The sequence below is a fragment of the Phacochoerus africanus genome, chromosome 9, assembly GCF_016906955.1.
Source record: "Phacochoerus africanus isolate WHEZ1 chromosome 9, ROS_Pafr_v1, whole genome shotgun sequence".
Lineage (NCBI taxonomy): Eukaryota > Metazoa > Chordata > Mammalia > Artiodactyla > Suidae > Phacochoerus > Phacochoerus africanus.
In genome coordinates this window covers 75932925-75952502 of record NC_062552.1, presented here as the reverse complement: position 1 = coordinate 75952502, position 19578 = coordinate 75932925, and the positions used below count along the sequence as shown (strand labels likewise).

General features: G+C 52.2%; 3 protein-coding genes across 8 annotated transcripts; 1 reads left to right on the top strand and 2 right to left on the bottom strand.

Moving 5' to 3' along the window:
* Positions 1-1742: 1742 nt before the first annotated feature.
* Positions 1743-4892, bottom strand: CBLN3 (cerebellin 3 precursor). The gene is made up of 3 exons (XM_047794707.1): positions 3855-4892; positions 3439-3558; positions 1743-3081 (listed from the first exon to the last, which is right to left on the bottom strand). Exons 1-3 carry the CDS (start codon positions 4152-4154, stop codon positions 2884-2886), a joined length of 618 nt encoding a protein of 205 aa, XP_047650663.1. The 5' UTR covers positions 4155-4892; the 3' UTR covers positions 1743-2883.
* Positions 4893-5055: 163 nt separating this feature from the next.
* KHNYN (KH and NYN domain containing) lies at positions 5056-15946 on the top strand. Of its 3 annotated transcripts, none has more exons than XM_047794701.1 (8): positions 5061-5248; positions 5899-6119; positions 6872-7971; positions 8134-8264; positions 8351-8447; positions 12021-12128; positions 12336-12437; positions 12967-15946. In XM_047794701.1, the coding sequence occupies exons 2-8, from the start codon at positions 5919-5921 to the stop codon at positions 13217-13219; spliced, it is 1992 nt and encodes a 663-aa protein (XP_047650657.1). In that variant the 5' UTR covers positions 5061-5248; positions 5899-5918; the 3' UTR covers positions 13220-15946. The 3 variants fall into 3 exon arrangements, 2 of the variants coding, with proteins under 2 accessions (XP_047650657.1, XP_047650658.1); XM_047794702.1 differs by lacking the exon at positions 5061-5248 and adding an exon at positions 5438-5499; XR_007136894.1 differs by lacking the exon at positions 12967-15946 and having other exon boundaries at positions 5056-5248; positions 12021-12202.
* A 1-nt stretch (position 15947) lies between these two features.
* Positions 15948-19039, bottom strand: SDR39U1 (short chain dehydrogenase/reductase family 39U member 1). 4 transcript variants are annotated; one of them, XM_047794704.1, is made up of 6 exons: positions 18914-19012; positions 18517-18623; positions 18345-18427; positions 17844-17965; positions 16974-17117; positions 15948-16696 (listed from the first exon to the last, which is right to left on the bottom strand). In XM_047794704.1, exons 1-6 carry the CDS (start codon positions 18927-18929, stop codon positions 16284-16286), a joined length of 885 nt encoding a protein of 294 aa, XP_047650660.1. In that variant the 5' UTR covers positions 18930-19012; the 3' UTR covers positions 15948-16283. The 4 variants fall into 4 exon arrangements, with proteins under 4 accessions (XP_047650660.1, XP_047650662.1, XP_047650659.1 ...); XM_047794703.1 differs by having other exon boundaries at positions 16410-17117; positions 18914-19039; XM_047794705.1 differs by having other exon boundaries at positions 16410-17117; positions 18849-18914.
* Positions 19040-19578: the final 539 nt, after the last annotated feature.

Sequence of the window (19578 nt, the reverse complement as noted above, 5' to 3'; positions counted from 1 at the left end):
CAATCTTGTTGTTTTTCCCAATATCCAATCTTTTCTTCTTCTGACTTTTAGCTGAGCGTGGCTGCCTGGAATAAAAACTTTATTCCCTAGCCTGTCTCCACTGTCTGGTGTGGCCAGCTAGGACTAAATTCGGGCCAATGAGATGCAAATAGAACTGTTGTGTGTACCTTTCAGAAAGCTTCTTTAAAAGGAAATGGGTGTGCCCTTCCCTCCTCCTTCCTTGGGGCTATAAGGTTGATGCAATGGCTGGGGCTATCTTGGGTCAGGAGGTGGCAATAAAGAAAGCCAGGCTAATGATCATGAAACTGCCATCCTTCCCTGGACTCTTTGTTTGCAGATTCTTCTGTGTGAGAGAGAAATAACCTACCACCTTGTTTAAGCCATTATTATTTTGGGTTTTTCTGTTACTGTAGTCTCTTTGTAATTAGTAGGGTAGTATAAAGTTTCCCTTTTCCAAGAAGTGAAGGATCAAGTTTAAGGAGTGAGCAGTTATCTTTTGGAAGTTTGACTAATTTATCATCATGTAACAAGTTGTTGGACTTTCTTCCTAGTTGTAATGTTTGACCTGATGGTGCCAATCAGTCTCTTTCATTTTTGGTGCAGTTCCAACTTTTTCTGGAATTACTCACAGCACTCTGGATCCACCCCTTCCTACTTATGCAGATAAAGACAAAGAAATGCACTTTATGAATAGATAAATTATCTACTATATTTATACTCTTCTACTTATCAAAACTAATTAAAAAATATCCTATAATAGTCATACTTCAACACTCAGTGTATTAACTACCTTTTTGCACATTGTATAGTTACTTTTTCCTTTTGAAAATCACAACAGAGACATGGCTTTTAGAAACTCACCTTGTGGAATTCCCTGGTGGCTCAGTGGGTTAAGGATCCAGCTTTGTCACTGCTATGGCTCGGGTCACTGCTGTGGCAAGGGTTTGATCCCTGGCCCAGGAACTTCTGCATGCCATGGGTGTAGCCAAAAAAAATTCACCTTGTTCCAATTAACTATATCATTTTTCTTTTGATTATCCAATTGTCATAAAATGTCAGTTTGTGGAAGTCTATTAAAATGGTTCCTTTGGAGTTCCCATCGTGGCTCAGTGGTTAACGAATCCGACTAGGAACCATGAGGTTGCAGATTCGATCCGTGGCCTTGCTCAGTGGGTTAAGGATCCGGCGTTGGTGTAGGTTGCAGATGTGGCTCGGATCCTGTGTTGCTGTGGCTCTGGTGTAGGCAAACGGCTACAGCTCCGATTCGACCCCTAGCCTGGGAACCTCCATATGCCACAAGAGTGGCCCAAGAAATGCCTTCTCAGCTCTACCCCTTACATTCAAAAAATATCTTTGATTTTTGTCTTCAATAGTATGTTCCAAGCCTAGAGTTATTTATGACATGAGCTATTCTCCAAGGGACCGTGAGTCCTTTTAAAGGTGAATAATAGTTGAGGCAAAGATCCAGGTGCTAAGAATGCATATTAGATTTTTCCTGATGTTGTTCCTACACTACTTTAGTGACAAAATTTGAAAAAGTTATTTCTTTTGGAAACCACAAACTCACATTGGTATTTCCTCTTTAACTCAAGTACTACCAAATCCTTTTTTTAAAATTTGACTCTAACATACGAATTTACGTTTATTTTCTCTACAACATATACCTGCTGGTCTCTTGCAACCCCTGAACCCAATTGTGATGGCATCTTCTCTCTCTAGTGATCCTATAGGGTCTCGCTGACCATCATTCTCTAATTTCTTTATTGACAGATTCATCCATGCTGGGCCAATGGGACAGAGAGGTGACACAAGGTTTTTAACACTGGCAGGAGAGTGGCTGAAGGGATGAATCATGGCATCCAAGGTAATAGGAAGTTTAGGAAGGAGACTAAGATGGCACAAATTAAGAGAAAGAGGAGAGGTTGCAGGTCAGTGTAGGACAGCTACAGTGAAGGTCACTGAGAGAGCTGGGAGGAAGGAGGTGATGGGGAGAGCATGGGGTGATGAAAGTTCCGACTACATAGGTGGAGCAGTTCTAGGAGGCGGCCACAGGCATTGATGTGTTCCATGGCCTGGAGATCTATACTTGCCCACATGTGATCTGCCTCCACCTCCAGCTGCCAAAGGAAGCTCTGTTTACCTGCTCTCTGCCAAAGCAAACATATATCCATGTCTTGGATGGGGAGGTGAGGGGCAGAGTCCACCTGGGATCTGGCACAGATAAATGCCTGGGGTTCACTATCTGCTGGTGGCTCCAATGTACACAAAAAAATGTGTACCATGTTCAGGCTGAGGGCACGCCCCCATCCTGCCTCACCAGCTACAGGCTCTGGGCTGCTCTGTGGCCCTCACCATGCATCTGCTGGTGGCTAAGCCTCTGGCCCTAGTTCTCGCAGTGCTGGCTCAGCTTCTGAGTGTGATTTGTGATGCTGGCACTCCTCACAGGAAGGAGCCTGTCGGATATGCTGAAGCTGGTCCATCTGGTCCCCTGTAGGGGCCTGTCAGGCTCACCTGTACCACCTGTTCCCAAATAGCACTGAGCGGGAAGCTGGGTTGGGGGTGGAGGACAGGAAGCAGAGACTGCAAAGTAGTCTACGCCTCCCTCCCTGGAAAATCCTGCTCTGATTCTAGGGCTGCAGGCAGAAATCAAGGCAGTGGGAGGCTGGGAGGCAACTGTGGGGGTAGGGTAAGAGGGGCAGGTCCCAAGACACTGCAGCTCTACTCCTCACCTTGGATGTTTGGCACAGGGTCCCATGCAAGGCAGTGGAATAAAGGCAGCCAGAGGGAGTCTTTCTCCTGCCCTAAAGAGACTGCTTCTGGGGCAGGAAAGGGTAGAGGGCAGAGGTCAGGGGCTAGATTTCTGTCTTTGAAAAGCTTCAGCCCTCAGAGTGGGAAAATGAGGAAGCCAGAGAAGCTCGAATATTTCCAGCCACCGAGTAGGTTCCCTCGACGCAGGCGCAGAGACACCCGGTCCCCAGGATCCAGGGGCAGTAGCACAGAACTGGTGGCTGCCTCCCGGGTCACGTCTGGGTCATTGGCAAAGGCCGAGACGACAGGCCATGTGTTCAGCATCAGGCTTACCTGCAGAGGGAAGCCCAGTTAGCACCTGTCCCTGCCCCTCGCCCCAGGACCCCACTTTCTTGAGGGCTTTCTCCCTTCTCTCCAGCCCCAGAGGGACACGCTGATACCTGGGAACCTGGACAGTGCACCCACCTGGGAGGGCTGCGGGGTGGCCCATGTTGGACTCTGGACCTCTATCGCACGCTCTGTTAGGTAGGTCCGTTCCCCCCTTGCTCTTGGCCTCCCAGGACACAGGTCAATGGAGGTCTGCCTGGGGGTCAGCTGGGCTCCACTTATTTCCCCCCCTCTTACCCTGACCCCCCCCCCGCCCCCTGCCCCAGGAGTTGGAGATAGGACAGGGCCTAGTGTTCAGGTCACCTGGACAGTTTGGCGGTTGTACACCTTCACCACATGGAACCGGAAGCTGTAGACACCTCGGACAGGGGCCACGAAGGAGCCTGAGGCTCGGTCAAAGCCACCGCCCTCGTTCACCAGGACCTGTGGGAAGCAGACCCTGCTGAGTAGGGCTCAGGGATGCCTGGAGCTCAGGGAAACCACGGGGTTGGGGAAAGGGGCAGCGAGTAAGGAAAGGAAGGGGTGACAAGCAGACAGGACAGGAGGAATGCCTGGGTTCAAAAGAAATGGTGAGAAAGGGCAAGGAGGTTATGAGGGGAGTGAAGGGAAGGGACAAGGGCAGCAGGCTTGGGGGCAACCAGCCACAGCAGGGGCTCTTTCCTTAGCAGCAGAGCGGGCTTGGACAGTGCTTCCAGGTCTTTGCAGGGTAGGGGGATTACCTGGTCGAAGTAGATGGCTCCACCCGTGCCGTTGCTGATTTCCCCTGCTGGCTCATGGTGGTGGCTTCGGACTGCAGCAAATGCCACTCTTCCAGGGGGTGCTTCTCCCAGGGCTGCTCCCCCGGGACCCCCTGCAGCAGCTCGGCCCGGCTCACAGACCACCAGGCACTCGCCTTCCAGGAGGACTGGCTCTGTCCCCTCTTGGGCCCACCCGGCCCTGAGAACCAGAAGAGTCAGGGCCAAGGGCAGCCCGGGGCTGAGTGGAGGACCTGGTGGCCAGTGTTGCTTTGCTCCCAGCATGGCTGAGTGGCTCTGTGACCCCCAAGCCTCCTCTTTCTGCTCCTTGGTTTTGCTCTCCTCTGCCACAGACTCTCAGCACCCCTCACCCTGCTTCTCAGCCTTCTCTCTGGGACTCATGGTCACCTGGTCTTGGCATCTCCATCCCTCTCGTGCCCCACAACTCTGTCCTGCCTCTCCTGCTGTCACTGCAGGTCCCTCCTCCTTGGCAGGGCACAAAATGACAGCAGTTGGGCTCTGGGAGGGAGAGGAGAAATGAGGCAGCCAGATGGGAGGGCTTCAGCCAGAACCCCAGGGCAGCCCCCTCAAGAGCACTGAAGGCTGTAACTGGGGCGACAAAGAACACGGGTGACTGTGTGAGATTCTGAGTGTATGTGTGTTTGTACATATGTGTGAGACCAATTCTACAGCCCCTTCCTCCTGCTCACTCCTCCCCTCTTTAAAATCCTTCACAAATCAACAGCCCGCTTAGCAGCATTTTTTCCACTGTTGGAAAAGGGAGTATCCTAGTGTTTTCCCCACAATTGTTTTGGTGGAAAGTGCGCAGGCGAACAGTGGCACTATTCCGTGACCCTGGGCCAGTCTCTTCCTTTCCTTGGTCTTCTATATCTTCACCCGAAGGGACGAGGCCCCCTTCACTTCCATCTCTCCAAGAGTGGCTCCTCATTCCTGAGAAACAACTGCGCGGAGCGGCTGAAAACCCAGAGGAGCGGGAGACCTTGACCCCGCAGGGAGTCTAGGAGTTGGAGCGGGAGGGTGGGCGGGCCCGGGACGGGGCGGGGCGTGTAGGCCGGGGGCGGGGCCAGGCCCGGGGGCGAGGAGCAGCCTGTGGCTGGTCCCAGCGGGTGCGCGCTGGGGCTCAGGGCTGGCCTAGCCCCTGGGAGGGGCCGAGCTGGCTCCGCCCCGGGCCAGGAAGTGACTCAAAAAACTGTTCGTGATGTGGGGAAGAGAGGTCCCCGTTGGGTGAGGAATCGGAAAGGCCCGCCCAGATTTGGGCCCCCCGCTCTTCTTCCCTGGCCGGGGGCGCAGGCGAAGCTGGGGCCAGCGGGCACCGAGCGGCGCCGGCGGGACTGAGGCCGCAGAGGGCGGCGAGGCGGGTAGGCGCGCTCTCCCCCGCGCCCGGACCGCGGGAGTCAGAGGCCGCAGTGCAGAGCGCAGTCGGGGGGCGGCAGCCGCCAGCGGCTGCGGGGGCGGGGCCGGCCCCGGCCCCTGGGCCCCGCGTGGGGAGCGTGGCGAGACCGATGGGTGCAGCGGATCAGGCGGCGGAGGGAGGGCGAAGGGTGGGAGTGGCCAGAACCTTGGAAATGGCTGACAAGGGACCCCAGAGGACAGCCCAGTTTAAGCCCTGGTGAGGATTCGTCTTTAAGAGGCCGTCTTGAACCGGGAGATCTCAGAGACCCCGAGGAGAGGGGCTCTTTCGTCACCCGTCCACTCCTGCCCTCCAGATCCAGCGGGATTCCCCCCACCCTGCTCCCGGCTGTGGTTATCATTTTCCAGAGGCCACACACCCCTCCCAGAGAGACAGCCTTGTTTATCCATGACTTCGTCTTCGGGAGGAAGGCCCTTGCGTCCAGATAATCTGACATCCCCTTCCTACCCTCCAGGTGGACTGAAATGCTGGCTGCCGCCTGGGTTGTTTACCAGTTTGGTAACTGGCTGAGGACTTGTTGATAGCTGGTGTAGGCCAGGAAACAAAGATTTGGGTTGAAGGGACATCCTGGCTCTGAGCTGCCTTCCCTCTTTACAGGGCTGGGCGGCCAAGCAGCCATGCCTACCTGGGGGGCTGGCTCCTCGTCCCCTGACCGCTTTGCCGTGTCTGCGGAGGCCGAGGACAAGGTGCGGGAGCAACAGCCCCATGTGGAACGCATCTTCAGGGTGGGGATGAGCGTCCTCCCCAAGGACTGTCCCGAGAACCCTCACATCTGGCTGCAGCTGGAGGGCCCCAAGGAGAATGCCAGCAGAGCCAAGGTGAACACCTCTCCCCGACCCTTCCCCCCCGCCCCCCCCCGGGGGGAGGGGGGAACCAGGACTCCCTCTCCCCCTTGCCCCCCAGTGAGGGCAGAAGAGAGGAGGGGCTGGGAAGGATCTCCACTCCTTGTTTGTCTCACTGGCCCTGAGCTCTGAGGGACTTCCGGACTCTATCTGTCTGGAGTTTTGGTTTCATTTCTGCTCTTACTACAAAGGTTCTGCTAGGGCTCGGGGATAAGTAATTCAGTTCGCATCAGTTTGTTCTCTTCGAAAGTTAGAGATAATCTGGTTGGGCCAGCAGGCCCCACCAAGGAATTCACTGTGGGGTGGAGGCCACATTTCTTCTGTTGGAATTAGTCCGGGCTTCCTGTAAGGCGCCAACACCAGGTACCATCCTTGTGGTCCTAGTTTCAGTTTCTTTATCTATAAAATGTGAATAATAATAGTAACCACCTCACTGGATTTATTGTGAATGAGATGAAGCATGTAAAGCATCAGTTCAGTAAAAGTTAGCAATGATGGTCATTATGATGGAAATGTACAACACACATATACACACACATAAATGTTTGGAAGAGACAGCCTTTTTTTTTTTTTTTTTTTTAACCAATTAATTATAACAGTATCTTGAGTTGAATCAAGTTCTAAATGGAATTTCAGCCCTAGGCTGTCAACTGGAGCTCAGGGGAGAGCAATGGGCCATTGAGCCACTTAGGATTCCAGCAGTCTCCTTCTTTCTCTCCTTCCCCCAGGAGTACTTGAAGGGTCTCTGCAACCCGGAGCTGCAGAATGAAATCCACTACCCACCCAAACTGCACTGCATCTTCCTAGGAGCCCAAGGCTTCTTCCTTGATTGCCTGGCCTGGAGCACATCAGCCCATCTGGTGCCTGGGGCACCCGGTTCTCTGATGGTCAGTGGCCTGACTGAGGCCTTCGTCATGGTCCAGAGCCGAGTGGAGGAGCTGGTGGAGCGGTTGAGCTGGGACTTTCTGCCAGGGCCGTCCCCTGGAGCCTCTCAGTGTGCTGGAGTGCTGAGAGACTTCTCTGCCCTGCTGCAGTCCCGGGTGGATGCCTACACAGAGGCCCTGCTGCAGCTGCCCCTGGCCATCCAGGAGGAACTGCTGAGCCTGGTGCAGGAGGCCTCCAGGGGGCAGGGGCCCCAAGCATTCCCATCCTGGGAGCAGGGCAGCCCAGGATTGCACCAGGAAGTCAGGACTCCCCTGAGTGAAGGCAGGGAGTCCCTGGACACAGGCCCAACAGGGTGGCGAGAGTCAAGGGACGAGAGACATGCTCTGGAGAAGGAGAGAGAAAAGCAGGGTGCTCCCAGGGAGACGGACTTGGGGTGGAAGGAGCTTCCCAGGGAAGAGACCTGGGAGAGACAAGGGGCCTTTGGGTCACAGATAGGAGGAGGAGAGGCAGGGCAGGCAGCACCCCTGAAGGGGAAGGCCCTGGGGAAGGAGGGGGTACCTCAGGAAAAGGGAAGGTTCTGGGTCCAGGGTGAGCCTCCTGGTGCCCAGGGCCCCTGTCAGAAGGCAGCTCAGCCCAGGGGAGCCTCCCTCCTCCAGCGGCTCCATAATGGGAAGGCCTCACCACCCAGAGTGCCCAGCCCCCCACCTGCGCCTGAACCCCCGTGGCACTGTGGAGACCGAGGGGACAGGGCAGACAAGCAGCAGGTTGTGGCTCGAGGTCGGGGGTCTCCATGGAAACGAGGCACCCGGGGGGGCAACTTGGTGACCGGCACGCAGCGTTTCCAGGAGGCCCTCCAGGACCCCTTCACCCTGTGCCTTGCCAACGTGCCGGGCCAACCAGACCTCCGCCATATTGTCATCGACGGCAGCAACGTGGCCATGGTGTGAGTACCTGGTGGGGCTGAGAGTCCTGGGGAAGGGGATGGGATGGTGAAACGAGCAGTTTTGTTCACCCTGGGGATATGTGCTGAGCAGGGGGTGCAATCCAGCCAGATTGCCGGGCCCCCACTCTGGGGCCCCAGCGTGCTGACCTCTTCCCACTGCAGGCACGGCCTCCAGCACTACTTCTCCAGCCGGGGCATTGCCATTGCTGTGCAGTACTTCTGGGACCGAGGCCACCGAGACATCACCGTCTTTGTGCCTCAGTGGCGCTTCAGTAAGGACTCCAAGGTCAGAGGTGAGTTGGGCCTGGTCTTTTGTGTCCGGGGATGGGTCCCGCTTCCACCTTGAAGATAACCCCATTATGCGCCTCTCTTTCTTTAGAGGGTCACTTCCTGCACAAGCTGTATTCCCTCAGCCTGCTCTCCCTCACTCCCTCCCGGGTCTTGGATGGCAAGAGGATCTCCTCCTATGACGACAGGTACTCGCTTCTCTCTTGGCCACAGGCTCCAGATCCAAGGAGCTCAATGGGAGACTGAATGAGAGACAGCAGAGGCTCCTGACCCTTCACACTGTCCATAGACTTGAGTTGTGGGAAAAGGGCCAGCCTCTGTGACTGTAGGCAGGATGAGCTGGCCAGTGGACAACTGTATTTGCCCATGCACCCTTCATTTTTTACTCATCAAACTAAACAGTGCCTCATATTTATATAGGGCCTTACCATTTAGAAAATACTGGTTTAGGAATTCCCGTCATGGCTCAGTGGTTAACGAATCTGACTAGGAACCATGAGATTGTGGGTTTGATCCCCGGCCTTGCTCAGTGGGTTAAGGATCCGGCGTTGCTGTGAGCTGTAGTGTAGGTCACAGACGTGGCTCAGATCTGGCATTGCTATGGCTCTGGCATAGGCCAGCGGCTACAGTTCCAATTAGACCCCTAGCCTGGGAACCTAGAAAAGACAAAAAAAAAAAAAAAAAGAAAGAAAAGAAAGAAAAAAAAAAGGAAAATACTGGTTTAATGGAAAGATGGGAAAACTGATGACATGGATAGCTGAAAAATGCCTCTTATAATCTAGATGTCTGAACATATAGAGAAATTCCCCACTTTCTGGGAAACCCAGAGTAAATGATCAAAATAATGACAAATGAAGAAACACAATCCATCCACAATCTTTTGTAATAAGACTGTACAAAACATGGTATAATAAAAGATACAGTGAAAGATCACTGGACTTAGAATTTGAAGATCTGAATTTGAGTCCTAAGTTGCAGTCACTGACTGACTGTGGACCAGTCTCTTAGTGGATTAACCTCTTTGTCTCAGGGTCCTCTTCCATTCATTCATTCTCCTCATGAATGTCCAAAGAAGCTAAGGTATGGGCTTGCCTCACTCAAGTTGCTAGGCAGGAAGATGGTGATATTCCTTAGATTTTCATGGACCTGATCAAGTGTGGTGGAGTCTTACCTCTATCATACAGAAATGGAGACGGAGGGTCAGAGTGGTTAACTCTTGGAAAAGGCTACGAAGTGGCCAGGGAAAATGAGAACTTAAGCTGCTAGATGATTTAAATGAAAAACACAGGGCACATTCCTTCCCTAGTTTACACTGTGGTGTGGGGAGATGGGCAGATTTTAAAAGCTAATTAACCACTTTAAGAAATTTACAATGATGGAGTTCCTGTTGTGGCGTAGCGGAAGTGAGTCTGACTAGGAACCATGAGGTTGTGGGTTCGATCTTTGGCCTCACTCAGTGGGTTAAGGATCCAGCTCAGATCTGGTGTGGCTGTGGCATAGACCGGCAGCTGTAGCTCCGATTCAACCCCTAGCCTGAGAACCTCCATATGCCTTGAGTGTGGCCCTAAAAAAACAAACAAACAAACAAAAATTTTACAATGAGAAGTTCTTTACTCTCCAGGACTTTCAGTTTTAAATTAAAAACTAGTTTCTGGGAATTCCCTGGTGGCCTAGTGGTTAAGGATCCAGCACTATCATTGCTGTGGCTTGGGCCACTGCTGTAGCATGGGTTCGATCCCTGGCCTGAGACCTTCTGCATGTCATGGATGTGGCCAAAAAACCAACCAAACCAAAAAAAAAAAAAAAACCACAAACAAAACTAGTTTGTGAACACTAGTGATTACATATTTTGTCTTTTCAAATACTTAACTTTTATTCCCCAACAGGTAAATTGTAACTCTACAAAAAGACAGTTCACATTCACCTGATGCTATTCTGTTTTATATCTAGATTCCACAGGTTATCCCAGATGTGGAACCTTTTTTACACGATAGCACTGACACAGTTTTAAACCTGAAGGTTGAGTCAGTGGTAATAAATTTTGAAGTCACGTGTCTGTACAGTTGTATAGGTCCTGGTAGGCAGACGGCACAATATGAATCTGGAATTTTAACTGGTTACAGTAAATAACACAGTGACATGTAGCACGGGCCTACCAAATCCTGGGGAACAACATGTGATGTAGATGGTGATAGTAAAATATGCTTAATTTGAAAATACCTTTTGTAGTTCCCGCTATGGCGCAGCGGAAACGAATCCAACTAGGAACCATGAGGTTGCAGGTTCGATCCCTGGCCTTGCTCAGTGGGTTAGGGATCCGGCATTACCATTAGCTATGGTGTAGGTCACAGACGTGGCTTGGATCTGGCATTGCTGTGTCTGTGGCTGTGGCCGGCAGCTGTGGCTTCAACTGGACCCCTAGCCTGGGAACCTCCATATGCCATGGTATGGCCCTAAAAAGCAAATACATAAATAAATAGTAAGATTCTACATTAAAAAAAAAACAAACCTTTTGTACATTATATGATACCATATACATTTACATGTCATATCCTTGATTTGTTTGCCAGACAGAAAGTCAGAACCAGACATCTGTTACATGTAAGCCTGGTTACTAGTCCCCTTTGTACCAGATCGTCTTTCAGATACCAACTGCCCGCTCAGTACTAGGTGCGTGGTCTGCTGAGGGAGGCAGGAATGCAGGGAATCAGGGAAGACCTGATTCTTGACTTTAAAGAGCCCAAAGCAACTATAAATCAAACAGTATGGAATTAGGAGGGAAGGGGTCCCCCTTCTGGCTGGGGTTTTGTGGGGAGGGGAGGATTTGAGAATTTTTTGGTTCATTGAGAAGAACGTGGGACGTGTTGGATCTTTTGGTTTCTAAACCTGTTTTTAAGGACTCCCCTCATGAATTCTACCCCAGTTCTGTGGAATCAGAATTGCTAAAGTGGGGCCCAGGCATCTATTTTTTTTTTTTTTTTTTGAAGTTCTCCTGGTGATTCTGTTCATCAGTGAGGTTTGGGAAGCACCTTCCAGATGGAGGGAGTAGTTTGAGAAACATGGAAGTCAGACAGCACAGAGCATGTTTGGAGAACAGAGTGTAATCTGATTACTGACTTTGGCAGAAGCTGAGAGTTCGGGGAGAGAAGGCCGTAAGAGTTGCTTGGAGCTGGGATCTAGAAGGCCTTGGTTGCCAGGCCTGGGCTTGTGGAAGTATTCGGTAGATAAAGGGCACGTGTGGAAGAAGACTTTTGTGTAGAGGAAGAGCATGTTCTCTTGGGGGAGGACAGGAGAGACTAGAGGGTGGTAAGTGGCTGGGGGCAGGGAATTCCCTTATCAGGAGGCTATGCAGTATCACCTCAGTTGCAAAGTCCGAATAGCTCAGGTGGTAGTAGTGGGGTGGTAAGGAAGGGGGCAGAGGTGAAGGCTTTTTGGAGGAGGAGCATGATGGGTTTGTGACTGATTGGTGGGGTAGCATAGAAGAAGACAGGTCTTTCTATATGGTACTAACAAGCCACAAAGTGTTGGGTGGAGGATTGTGGTGACTGGAGGGGATGCTATTGGCCGACCATGATGGATTCATCTTTGTTTCCTTTCTAACTCGTGTTGCCTGTATCCAGTCAGTCACCTGGTGGCTGGTGAGGGGTCAAGGTGAGGGGGCTGGATCTCCGTCACCAGAAGTGGGTCATGGGAGTCAATAGTGCTCTTTGCGGTTGGGACCTTGGAAAATTCCAATATGGCTGCTGTGGTTTTTGAGACAGGTTCATGGTGAAGCTGGCCGAAGAGACAGATGGGATCATTGTCTCCAATGACCAGTTCCGGGACCTGGCAGAGGAGTCAGAGAAGTGGATGGCAATCATCAGAGAGCGGTGAGGGAGCCCTCCCCTGAGAATAGGGCACGGACTCAGACCTTTCTCTAAAACCAGCTCTGCTCTGCCAGCGGGTGAGGACTCTGGGAAGGGGCTGCCATTGCTTTGTGAAGGATGGTAGCCGGCAGCTTCTGGTGGTGTTGGTCTTAGCTGTCTGGGAGGTGGGCAAGAGCCCCTCTGTGACCACACTTCTTTGTGCCCATCTAGTCTGCTGCCCTTCACCTTCGTGGGAAACCTCTTCATGGTGCCTGATGACCCACTGGGGCGAAATGGTCCCACACTGGATGAGTTCCTGAAAAAGCCTGTCAGGTAATGCCCAAGACTCTCCCAGGCAGCCCCCAGGCTTGGTCCTTGCTCTGCAGGGGCCTTGTAGGCCTGGAGAATTGGGGGAAGAATGACCTCGGTCTTTTGGCCAGTTTTATCCTGTAATAGTGCAGGTTGCCTTGGACTTGCCCTTTAACTGCTTCCCAAGGAATCCTGACGAAGACGTCCTGGCTGAGAGGGAAGCCCCTGCTTCCTGTTTTCCCTCATCAGTGTGTTGGATGGAGTTATTTGGAAGATGGTTGCTTTTACTTAGAGGCAGTTGCATTGAGCACGCCCTCTGCTGGACAGAAAGTGATTACTGTATTAGACTGGAACTAGATAGTGGCAGGCTCACCTTCCCTTCAGAAGTGGGTTGATAGTGCCACTCAGTGGTCAGTTTCTGGAACTCTAGGGTTGGTCGCTGGAGCCAGTACTAGGCAGTACCACTGGGAGTGGAGAGCTGGGAGGTCCACTGGCTCATAACTTCCCTCCAGGATGCTCATCAACTCTTCCTGTTCTGTCTGCTTTTTCCCAGGGCACAGGGATCTTCTAAGGCTCAGCATTCTGCCAGGGGCTTTGCAGAACATGGCAATCAGCAGCAGGGGAAAAAAGAAGAAGAAAAAGGCAGTGGTGGCCTTCGGAAGACACGGGAGACAGAGCGGCTCCGGCGCCAACTGCTGGAGGTATTTTGGGGCCAGGATCACAAGGTGGACTTCATCCTGCAGCGAGAGCCATACTGCCGGGACATCAACCAGCTCTCCGAGGCCCTGCTCAGTCTCAATTTTTGAGCCTTACCTGTCTGAGTGACTGCCACCCCATCAGCTCCAGCCCTGCCCAGCTCAGCTCATTCTGTGAGGCTCCATCTGCTGCTCAGAGCCTAACCTAGACCCACCCTGAGTTAGTGTTTTGGGTCAGGGAAACACTGAGGGAGAACATTCATGTTGGGGGAATGCTCTTGCTGGGGGCGCTTTGGGGGACAGGTCCATAAAGTGACCTGATATCATCTTGAGTGAGGACCTCAACCAGCTCTTAGGAGGTTCTGCTCAGCCTTAACTTCTCAACCATGCATTATGCAGGGTTTCTGTAGGGAGTGGGGGCTGCTGGAAAGGGTATGTCCCAGAGATTAGGATTGCTGGGCCCTCCTCCATGCTGAGCTGGAGATGGAGGCTAGGATGGGTCGAAGAGGAATGTAGAACAGGTGGCAAGGAAGCTAAGCCTTTCCTCCTCCTGGCTGATGCTCTGATGGCCAGAGGACAGGACGCCTCCCAGGCCTGGCTGGGCTCCTGGGTACATCGAAGGGAATGCTGGGCCCTGGAAAGGCTGGTGTTCTGGGTTACTGTGGGGCAGGGGAGAGCTGGTGGAAAAGGCAGGGGGAGACTTTGGCTTCTGGTCTCAGCTGTGCCTGTCTGTGACTTTGACTGATCTTGGTCTTTACTTCTGCCTATAAGTCGGGGGTAAAAATGCCTGTTGGAAGGAGAGAAGAGAACGTGGAGGAAAACTCCTTGGAGGAAAGGTACTTGGACCAAGTCTCAGGTGTCAGTCTGTGGGTTACACAGGCTTCCTAACCAAAACCTCACTTTCAGAGCGCTGAGGGTCCTCTGTCTCCAGGGCCTGTGCCCTAGATTTTAACACTGCATCCTCAGTAAAATGTGCCCTATAATGGCTGCACTCCTTTTGGGCAACCCCTCTAAATCCACATTTACAAAACAATTAGTTAGGGTTGACTGTTTGCATTTCTGGAATACTCTCAGGGTTCGTTCCTATCAATGGCAGCTCTCTTGTTGCATTCAATTGCTTGTTTACAGTCCAACGAATGTGTCAGAAAGTCCCCAGTCCCAGGTTAATGCATGCGCTCCAGCATTGAACAGTCACCAAACTGATTAAGTCATGCTCTGAGAGGACAGTGTTGAGACCTGACCCTTGTTTTTTCTACAGTACACAAATGTTGCCTAAAGCGATCACCCGCTTCTGTGTGTGTGTGTGTGTGTGTGTGTGTGTGTGTGTGTGTGTGTGGATGTGGATGGGAGGGTTTGCAGAGGTTGTATCTAGAGGAGTCAATCTGAAAAACGAAAACTGAAGTATCAGTCAGAAGGTACTTGACTGGCTACCAGACCAACTGCTGTCACATCAGGACTTTCCCTCTCCGCCTTGATTCCTATAAGTCATTGTCCTGTGTGTGCTTGAAGTCCTCCTATGCCAGGGAGTCTACTACCTCCGAGGCAGCCCATCCATCCATGGACAGTATTAGTCAGTCCTTCCTCTAGTGCAGCCCGATATGCTTTTTGGTGACTTTTAGCTTTGAGGCCGGTCATTCCCTCAGGAACAGTACTGAGCCAGTCAACTTCCTCAAGAGTCCAAGACCAAATAAAGATGTAGGACAGGTGCCCCTAGGTTCTGTGCAGTCTGGGCCCTGCAGCAAATCCCTGGACATGGTCCTTTTTAAGGCTCTGACTCCTGCTCCCTGAGCAGCACAGGGAGTTGACATCACCCCAGATCCTTGTTATCAGCAGCTAGCACGTGGAGCTGAGTGATAGAGCTCCCTGGGTCCCAGTGTCTTCGCCCCTCTTCCCCGTTGGTCATGAACACTGCTACACGACACTCACCTGGCTGGGAGCAGGTGTGTTGGAGTGAGGCCAGTCGAGGTGGTGACAATGATTCAAAGACAACCCATAGTCCCCTCAGAAGAAAGGAGATTGGTTAATATGGCCTGAATTGGGGGCTAGGGGAACTACTTCTGGTTAAACTGTGGCAGACATCAGGGTCGAAAAAAGGGAAAGGGTTCTTGAGGAAGCCTTTTTTTCCCTGATAGGGTGGAGTTTGTAGTTTTGGATAGGTCCCTTGTACCTCTCACTTTCAGTGCTGGTGGGGGTGTATGGGCTCAGGGTATCTTCTGCCCTTTTGTGCTAGGGACCATGGTTGACCAAAGTGGCCCCAATCAGGTAGGAGGCAATCCTTCGCTTCTGATAGTCCTAAGCTCTGGACAGCTTCGTCTTGCTGCAGCTTGACGAACTGGGACCAGCATGTGACTGCTTTATCAACTCACTGCTGTCCAGTGACAGACTGAATGAAGGCTGTCTTAGACTTGGGCCTCATCTTTTCCTCTGCTGGCACCCTAAGGGCATTGTGTGAACAAGTATGCTAGGTGACCACAGCCCACCGGAAATGGATCACAATTCCTCTTGTCTCTTCATTTCTACCTTTGTCATAACCTCATGCCTCAAATTTGTTGGGTGGGAGAAGAATCTCGAAGAGAATGGATGTGTGTATATGTATAAACAAATCACTTTGTTGTACAGCAGAAATTATCACAACATTGTAAAACAACTATACTTCAATAACTTTAAAAAATGAAAAAAAAAAAATCTGTTGCCAGCTCTTTTGGCAATGGAGGGATCAAGAAGGGAGATGTTTATCCATTATAACTTTCAAAACCCCATGTAAAGGAAAGGGTCATTTAGGATGACATTCCTTGAAATAAATTTCAGGAGAATCTAGGCCAAAGAGGTGAGGTGAAAGTAGTGAGATAATGTGTCTTTATTGCCTAAACTGCAGAACATTCTCTGTACAGCAAGGAGAAATGGGGCAGGAACAGGACATACAGCAAAACCAAAGTTGGGATTTACAAGGAGTTGAAGAGGTTACAGTTCTTACCTGATGAGAGTGCAACCTTGAAAAGGTGGGCAGCCTCTCAGTTAAATAAGGTGTGGCAACAAGACAACGAGAAAGAAGGAGGATTCCCTAAGCAGCAGATGGTTTCACGTCTCAAGTAGAGGAGAACCTGAGCTTATGCCGTCTCTGACCAGGTAGCTGCTGCTGAGTGCAGGCCTGGAGCCCTGCCTGGAGCCTCCCCACTCAGGTTATGATTTCCTTCAAGGCGACCCCCAGCTCTGGGAAGGAATACTGGTAGCCAGCAGCCAGCGTCTGCCGCGGGACTACCTTCTGGCCCTCCAGCAGCATGATGGCTCGTTCCCGCCCAAAGATAGCTCGTACCACAGTGCTGGGGAAAGGGATGAAGGCTGGGCGGCCCAGGGCTGCACCCAAGGCCCGGGCGAACTCAGCATTCGTAGTGGCAGAGGCTGGAGCCACTCCGTTCAGGACCCCCTGCACGTGGCTTGCTTCAAGGGCATGGACCAGGATTCCAGCTAAGTCCCTGATGTGAATCCAGGGGAAGAACTGGTGGCCTGAGCCAATGGGGCCCCCCAGGCCCAGGCGGAAGGGCAGCAGCATGTGACCGATGGCACCGCCCCCGCGGCCCAGCACAACCCCTAGAGCAGGCAAGAAGGACAGAGAGGGCCCTCAGCCTCCAGGCAGCCCCATTCTTCCTCTCCACTTCCCCTTCCTCACTCCTTCCCCAGGCTGACCTCGCTGTGTAGCAGGTGAGGGGTGTGGCTCTCTTTGGGATGTCCCATCCTCCCATCTGTAGGTTAGCCAGAAGTGGGGGCCCCTTCTGTAAGCTCAGCTCCCTTATCCCCACATCCCCCCACCTCCCAGCCCAGAGAAGACATTCCAATCCTGTTTGACACCCAGGCCTCTGGTTCTCACCGGAACGCACCACCACTTGGCGTGTTGAATCTCCAGGAAGCCTGGCTGCAGCTTCCCATTTGGTGACGAGGTTGGAGAAAAAGTCAAAATCCCCTCCTGGGCTGTCCTCATCGTACTCTGCAGTCAGGCTGGGCTGGTAGTAAGCTGCCGGTGGAACAGCACTTGTTTGCCCTAGGCGTCCTTGGGCCCACCTGGCCTTTTGCAGTCAAGCTCCCCTTGGCTTCACCCTCTTTGGCCCTTGGCTTCTCCCCATGGGAAGACAGAGCCATGGATGTTTTTCCCTTGAGCTTCTCCATAAGCTGACCTGTACCTGCTGTGGAGCTCTTGTCTTTCCTTCTAGGACTAAGCTGAGGCTGCCAGAGTACAGAAGCTAAGAACAAAGACCTGGGTGCCAGGCTGCCTGAGTTTTAATCTGAGCTCCATCATGTGTTAACTCTGATTTTGGGCAAATTACAAAACCTCTCTGGGCAGAATTTTGGTATCTTACATACTAATCTGCATAATAATAATTTTTATAAATTAAATATAATATGTGAAAAATACTTAGACTAGTGGCTGGTATATATTATTTGGTCCCAAAGTTGAAATACCAGAATCAAGAATTCTGTTTCTAAAGAACTGTGCTGTGAGAAACAAGGGACTTGGGGGTAGGTGGGATTTTTCCTGGCACTGGGAAGAGTGCCACTCCCCCCTCTTTCTTTGAGGGTCTCCATTTCTCATGAAAGTACACAAATGGTAGAAGAAATATGCATGGATCAAGGGCAGGTAGTTCCTGTGCTTGGAAAAGACCAGCACTCAGGCCTGAGCCACTCCTCACTGTGCACCCCTCTTTCCCTGGCTGGTCTAAAGGGTTGGTAACTTGGAGCATACCTACGCCTGTGACTAAGACCCAGGCCTGGGGAGGTTGTGGGGCCTTGGCAATGGCTGTAGCCATCATGTGCGTGGTCTCCAAGCGGCTGCTGATAACCTCTTTTTGGAAAGCTTCATTCCACCTGCAAGAGAAAACAGGGGAAATAAAATGCCTCTTAATACATGCGCACACCCTTCCCTCTCTTTCCCTGGAGCCCATCCATATCCATTTCTAGCAAAGCCCTGCATTGCCCCTTAGAGAAATGGTCAGTCTCTCCTATAGAGGGAAAAGGCACGTCTATTTTGGGCATCCTGAGTTACAAGTGAGGACTAAGTTGGACGGGCTGAGTGGGAAGAAGGGCAGGTGGGTATGGAGGGGTAGGAGTGGGGAAATGCGCAGTCCTGGAACTGGGGGGAGTTCTCAGTCTGGCAGTCCCCTTCTCCACGGCTCACAGGACCTCATCAGAGTTGGCCCTCTTCTCTCTCAGTTCTCAAGGATGTCAGCTTCAGGGCCCGGCTGACCTTCGGAGGGGGTTGAGGATGTTCTCTCCTGCCAGGTTGACAGCGGCATCGCAGGGGGGCAGCCCCGAGGAAGCCAGCTCATCCTGTTAGAGAAAGCACACAGTGCCGGCGAGGCCTTGACTCGCTCTACCAAACCAGGCCTTCCCCTCATGCTTCCAGAGGCTGGACATACCCACGTGATCCGATCTGGCCCTGGCTTTCGGGAGACCAACGTCACTTTGTGGCCTTTGGCCTTCAGCATTTGGGTTAGAGCAGTCCCAATGAAGCCTGACCCGCCACCTGATCAGAAAATGCGAAGCGATTAGCCTTCCCAGGCCCCCGCATATGACCCCCTCCTCTGCTACCCTCCCGTCTGACTCCAGGATTAACCCCTCCTTGTTGCCCTCCCCGCCCCATGATGCAAAAGTAATAAGAGTCACAGGACTTAGGAAGATTCGACTTCTAGGGCTTAGAAGCCAAGGCCAGGCTGCCTGTATGCGAGACAGAGCTCTCTCTCAGACTCACCCTCTGGCTACATCTTCCTCTTACAAACCTGCCTGCTCCCACTCCCCCTTCCCGCCCTCCCTTACCCACTAGAACCCGCATAGCGACCGGGACCTAATGCGCCTGCGCAAGAGTTAGCCTCTTGCCTCCCCAAGGACTCCGCGACAGCCTTTTTTGCGCATGCGTCCTTCGGGAAGCGCGCTCCAATAGTGGGGCGGGCAGAATTGAGACTGGGCGTGGCGACCCGGAAGGGTTCGTGGAGAAGGCTGTACATTTCATTGCAACGGGTGGCAGGGACCACAGCAAGGGAGGCGGGGAAAGGGAAATAGACGGAGGGGCGGGGAAAGATGGGGAGGAGGCTGAGGAGGGGAGGTTTTAGTGTAGTAAAAAAAACCGACTTAAAACCCGAAGCTGCTCCAGCCGCCGAATTCTCGTTGTCCATTCAGTCAGGTGAATCAGTAGTCCGGGAGAATCCGTCCAGCAGTACAATGGATTTCCTTCTACCTGGCCTATCATTTTACCTTTCTTCTCCATTCTGGCTCCTTCCCATAGGCATTTTTTTCTTTTTCAGGCAGCACCTAAAGTATCTGTGGAAGTTCCCAGGCTAGGGGTCGAATGGCACCTTAGGCCACTGCCACAGCATGGGGCAGATCTGAGCGGCATCTGAGACCTACACCACAGCTTGCTGCAAGGCGGGATCCTTAACCCACTGAGCAAAGCCACGGATGGAATCTTCAACCTCATGGATACT